Genomic DNA, 6,000 nt, shown 5'->3' with positions numbered 1-6,000 from the left:
GAATACAATCCATCACGTAAACTGCGATCACAAAATTCTGGCCACTGAATTATCCCTAGAATATCAAAAGTATCTAAAGTTGGTAGATCCTTTTCCAACTTAGCCCCTAAGCTCTGGAATGATTTACCAAATAATGTTCAAGTATCAGACACAGTCGATCAATTTAAAACTAAACTTAAGACATTCTTCTTTAACAAAGCATTCACATAAAATGTCCAGTAAATGCACTTATCCCGCAATAGTTAGTTTGTCTAGAACAAAGCACTCACATACCTCATATTGGGTAATATACTTATGCTGCAATAGTTAGCCTGTCTAGAACCGAGCTGACTTAAACCACTATACTGTATGACACTTGCCTTACATGTGAACAGCCCCTACGCTAATAGGATTCTGTTTCTCTTTCCCTGTCTCGTCCTTGACCCTGGGGACAATGAGACAAACAGACCCAGTTTCTGCAACCATGAAGGTCATAACACCGTTGATCTACTGACCGTCCTTCTACGAGATGCCCAGCCGATGCCTGACCAGCGACCACTGGCGAACCATTTTAATTCGCTTACCCGTCCTCATACCCCGATAGTATTTATATGTATATAAATATATATGTATCTCTCTCAAGGGTTTTTCCCCTCCTAGGAGTTTTCCCCCTGGACTAGCCAAGAGGGTTTTTCTCCTAGGGTTTTTTTTCATCCCCTGGAGAATTTGCCACCTTTGGCTTAACTTACTACTTTACTGTATACATAACATTTTTACTATGCTCATTTTTTATGCTTTTCATACATCTATTAATGTAAAGCTGCTTTGAAACAATTAACTATTGTGAAAAGCGCTATATAAATAAAATTTGAAACGTGATGTATAGGTGCATCCCTAATGCATATCCTCCAGTGAAAAATCGCTCGTCCTCTAATTTTACGCTGCAACAATGAAATTCAAAAATTATCAGACATTTTTTATTCAAAGAAAGTATAAAGACTTCTCTTATAATAGCAAGATTCTTCATTTACATTAAACAGCTTCTAAACAATTCACAAAGAATAAGTGTGAATTTATAGATTTCATTTTTATAAAATTATAAAATCATCTTTTATATGTACATACAAACACGTGGATGTAAAAACGCACAGTTCCTAATATAACGATTCATTCATTCATTCAAACCATTGTCGGTAGATAGGTGCGCGCCAGCACTGCTAGCAAAGCAAAAATAAAACATTCTTGATATAAATGACCCTAAAATTGTTCTGAGAGAAGAAGAGGTGATCGAGTCTTAGTTGAGTTAGTTTTGTCGTAATGACCCACAGCAGGCCGGGGCTGGCAGCTCTCAGACCACAGAGATGCTTCTGGGTTAAAATGCAGGCACTTGGGTATATCTGTCTGAATCGCTGCTGTCCCGAAACAAGTCCACACGGAGAGACAAATGCTTAAATGTTGGCCGAAGACTAGGATCGTCATCCCAACATTCTTGCATGATCTCGTACATCTAGAGGAGTAAAACAAATAAATACTGTGATTATGTTTGCCAAATACTCACGCATGCCTGTAGACCAAACATGTAATATGAGCGTTCAAATGACGTCACCGTTTTCACAGATTTACATTTTTGCTGTTTACATGGAACGATAACGGGGTTGGTTTCGAAAACTGGAACTTTGAAACTCATTCGCAAAAGTTAACCTATAAATTGCATTAAAAGTTTTAAAACTTTGTCTTGTACACAGCCCTCAAAAGACATATGTGCTGGATGAGATGTGATACCTCTGAGGGACAGCCCACAGGTTCCGGTAAACGGTTTCCTTTTTTCAAGAGCTCAATGAGATGATAGACGATTGTCTGTCCCTGCTTGTCACCTCCCATCATACTCAGGAACACCTGAGAAGAACCAAAGAAAGGCTACAGTCAGGAACTCACCAAGCTATTTATCTATTAGGACAATAAAAAAAATGCTTTATCCAAAGTAGTGCTGTCAAACGATTAATCGCATACAAAATAAAAGTTTGTGTTTGCTTAATGTTTGTGTGTACTGTGTGTAATTATTATGTGTGTGTATAAATTATATATATATATATATACATACACATATATACATATACACATATATATACACATATATTTATACATACATACATACATACATACACACATACACACACACATGAAGAGTTTGGTTCCAAAACGCAATAAATCAATTTTGACACATTTCGGTAAAAACGTTTTTCTATACCAAGAAAGTGACAAGATGAAAACCACTATTTTCTGTTACAAACTTACACATAGCATCATTAGGTTATAAAAACATAAAAAATTCAAATACATAACTTGATTTTCAAAGATTTAATATAAAACGAATTATTTTTTCCACAAAATGCTATAAATCTATTCAATCAATGTATAAATGTGCATTAATCTTTGCCATGATATATTAATTTAGTTGAACAGTGGAATACACTGATAAAAAATAAACATTAATGGCATTAATCAAAAAACTTACTTTGTAAATATTAATGACACTGTCATTGCTGTGGTTTACTTGACGCCGTCGCTTAACATTTTTCAAAGCGATCCGCTGTAAAATGTTTTGGTCCTGCTCGATTTTCGTTGACTTTGAGTAAAATAATGGAAAGTTTTTCATAAGATCCTCTGGGGTCAATGTGTTAGAATCACATAAACTTCACAGATGCTGTCGGGACGCTCTCGCCTAAATTATTGGATTTGACGGCTTACATTTCTTTCCCGTCACAGTAAACCACCACAGGTTTATCAATGCCATTAAAGTATTATTTTGCTTTTGTTTGTTTGTTGATCACGAAGTACAAAGTAGATGAGGAAAACTAGGATTCCGTGTACTCAACGCGCCGCCATTGTTTGTTTACATTGCGTGGAATGGTGCGCTCGCTGTAATATGTGGAGTGGATTTATTGCGTTCTGTAGAAAAGGAGGAGTGGCGTATATCGTGTTTTGGGGAAAAGGGAGAAAAGATGACAGAATAACACGGCGGATATTGGATTTTGCGTAAAATTAAGAATTTACTTTTAAATACTGACCTGATATAATACTGATTTTGGCAGTAACTCATTTTTTTCAAAAATGGCGTTTATTGCAATTTGGAACCAAACTCTTCATATACACACACGCACACACACACACACACACACACACACATATATATATATAAGGGCTGTCTAAATTAACGCATTAATAACGTCAATTCATTTTAACACCACTAATTTTATTCACTTGCAATTAACGCCACACACAATTTCTGTTTGACCCTAGGCCTAGCCCATTGTGGGATAAATGCAGCCTCCTTAAAGGAATAGTCTACTCATTTTCAATATTAAAATATGTTATTACCTTAACTAAGAACTGTTGAATCATCCCTCTATCATCTGTGTGCGTGCACGTAAGCGCTGGAGCGCGCTGCGACACTTCGATAGCATTTAGCTTAGCCCCATTCATTCAATGGTACCATTTAGAGACAAAGTCAGAAGCGACCAAACACATCAACGTTTTTCCTATTTAAGACGAGTAGTTATACGAGCAAGTTTGGTGGTACAAAATAAAACGTAGCGCTTTTGTAAGCGGATTTAAAAGAGGAACTATATTTTATGGCGTAATAGCACTTTTGGGAGTACTTCGACTCGCCTGAAAAGTCCGCTCCCCTTCTCCCTCTCGTAATGGGAGAGGGAGGGTGTTACTGCGCCGAGTCGAAGTACTCCCATAAGTGCCACCACGCCACAAAATGTAGCTCCTCCTCCAAATCCGCCAAGAAAAGCGCCACGTTTTATTTTGTACCCCCAAACTTGCTCGTATAACTACTCGTCTTAAATAGGAAAAACGTTGATGTGTTTGGTCACTTCTAACTTTATCTCTAAATGGTACCATTGAATGAATGGGGCTAAGCTAAATGCTATCGAAGCGTCGCAGCGCGCTCCAGCGCTTGCGTGCACGCACACAGATGATAGAGGGATGTATCAACAATTCTTGGTTGGGGTGATAACATATTTTGGTATTGAAAATGAGTAGACTATTCCTTTAAGACAGTAAATAGTCATAGTCATCAAACGTCGAAAATAATCTTTATTTGTACGTTTTCTAAAAGGTGTACAGTCCTAAATGCTTAACTAATACAAATGATGCTTGTCCATCCACTTGCGTGTCTGAGATTTTGGTTTTAAAACATGCAGCAATTAGAAAATAAAGTGCAGCACTTGCTTGATGTTATATTAGTTATTACTTTCACTAATAATAAACATTTGCATAAAGCATCCCTATAAGTCCATGCCCATGTTGATTAGAGTATTAAAAATTTGAAAAGTGTTAAATTAAAGTAAACATAGAACAGATAAAAATGTGCGATTAAGTTGTGTATATATACATACACATACATGTTTACATATAAAGGGACACTACCCTTTTTTTGAAAATAGGCATTTTAGCATTCATTCAGCTGATCTCCAGGTCTGGCGGTATCCCTTTTAGCATAGCTTAGCATAATGCATTGAATCTTATTAGACCATTAGCATCGTGCTCAAAAATGACCAAAGAGTTTCAATATTGATTCTTTTGTAGTTACATCGTGTACTAAGACCGACGTAAAATTAAAAGTTGTGATTTTCTAGGCAGATATGGCTACAAACTATACTCTCATTCCGGCGAACTAATCAAGAACTTTGCTGCCGTACCATGGCTGCAGCAGGCGCAATGATATTACGCAGCATCCGAAAACAGTCCCCTTTGTTACTTTCAATAGCAGGGGACTATTTTTGGTCACTGCGTAATATCATTGCGCCTGCTGCAGCCATGTTACGGAACCAAAGTCCTTGAGCCATATCCTATAAAAATGCAACTTTTAATTTTCCATTGGTTTTAGTACACGATGTAACTACAGAAGAGTCAAATTTAAAAAGGAAAAACATCGAAACTCTCTGATTATTTTTAGCAAGATGCTAATGGTCTTACCAGATTCAATGGATTATGCTAAGCTATGCTAAAAGTGGTACCGCCAGACCCAGAGATCAGCTGAATGGATTCCAAAACGGTGAAAATAAAAATGTTTAACTTTAGGGGAGCTGGAAAATGAGCCTATTGTCAAAAAAAGTGGGGTGTCCCTTTAAGAAAAAAATAACTTATATTATAAAAAATACAAATAATTACATAAACACAAATGTAAATGTTTCTTATTCAATCCAAAGTCTAAATGTTTCTAATCCAAAGTCACGTACAGCGCTAAGCATTTGATCTGTATGCGTGTTCTCTGTAAATCGATCCCATGAGGCTTTGCGCTGCTAACGCAATGTCCTACCAACTGAGCTACAGTAAAATACATCATACTTAGGAACACTGTAGGTGGGCTACAGAGCTTGTTGCTGTATGTGAAGAGTTCGTAAAGAACCACACCAAAGCTCCAGACATCAGATGCTACGGAGAACTTGCTCTCAGTAAGAGACTCGGGGGCATACCTGTCACGACACAATTTAGCATTTTTTTAAACCATCTTTAAGTCCGATTAATTTCGAAGACCAAATGGGGCTCAATGGAGTCAAAACTCACCAGAATATTGGACTCTCTCCAGGTTCTTTAACCTTATAATATTCTTTGTCCTGAGGCAAAACCTTGGTCAAGCCGAAATCACCAATCTTCACCCGAAACTCGCTTTCCACTAGAATGTTTCGTGTGGCCAGGTCTCTGTGAATGTACCGCTTTGTTGCAAGGTATTCCATTCCCTTTAAACAGAAAATATTATGGGAGAAATGTCAATATTGAACACCTATGTGCAAAGAGGAAATGCAATAAAGTAAAATGCTTCTGGTTACTTTGCATATTTGAGAGGAGTAATGCACAAGTTTGGGGTGGTCAATTCGTTCTCGATTCTTGTTAAGGTAGTCGCGCAGACTGCCGTAAGGCAAGTACTCCATAACCAGCCGAAGGTTTCTTCTTCCTGAGAAAACAAGCATTTGAATTTTTACTAAGTGGCTTCTGGAAAGCAGAAATCTT

The 6,000-nt window shown here is 37.3% G+C and overlaps 1 protein-coding gene across 2 annotated transcripts in view; it reads right to left on the bottom strand.

Annotated features, from left to right (window-relative positions):
- Positions 1–940: 940 nt before the first annotated feature.
- Positions 941–6,000, bottom strand: part of jak2b (Janus kinase 2b) — a 47,355-nt gene continuing 42,295 nt past the window's right edge. For both annotated transcript variants that reach the window (XM_055200752.2, XM_055200754.2), the window contains 5 exons: positions 5,820–5,944; positions 5,557–5,729; positions 5,348–5,465; positions 1,762–1,875; positions 941–1,486 (listed from right to left, as the gene is read on the bottom strand). In XM_055200752.2, the coding sequence (XP_055056727.2) occupies positions 1,352–1,486; positions 1,762–1,875; positions 5,348–5,465; positions 5,557–5,729; positions 5,820–5,944 (665 nt within the window). In that variant the 3' untranslated portion in view covers positions 941–1,351. The remainder of the gene's footprint in view (positions 1,487–1,761; positions 1,876–5,347; positions 5,466–5,556; positions 5,730–5,819; positions 5,945–6,000) is intronic.

The sequence above is a fragment of the Misgurnus anguillicaudatus genome, chromosome 22, assembly GCF_027580225.2.
Source record: "Misgurnus anguillicaudatus chromosome 22, ASM2758022v2, whole genome shotgun sequence".
Lineage (NCBI taxonomy): Eukaryota > Metazoa > Chordata > Actinopteri > Cypriniformes > Cobitidae > Misgurnus > Misgurnus anguillicaudatus.
The sequence above is the reverse complement of the archived record's forward strand: the minus strand, read 5'-3'. Positions and strand labels throughout refer to the sequence as shown.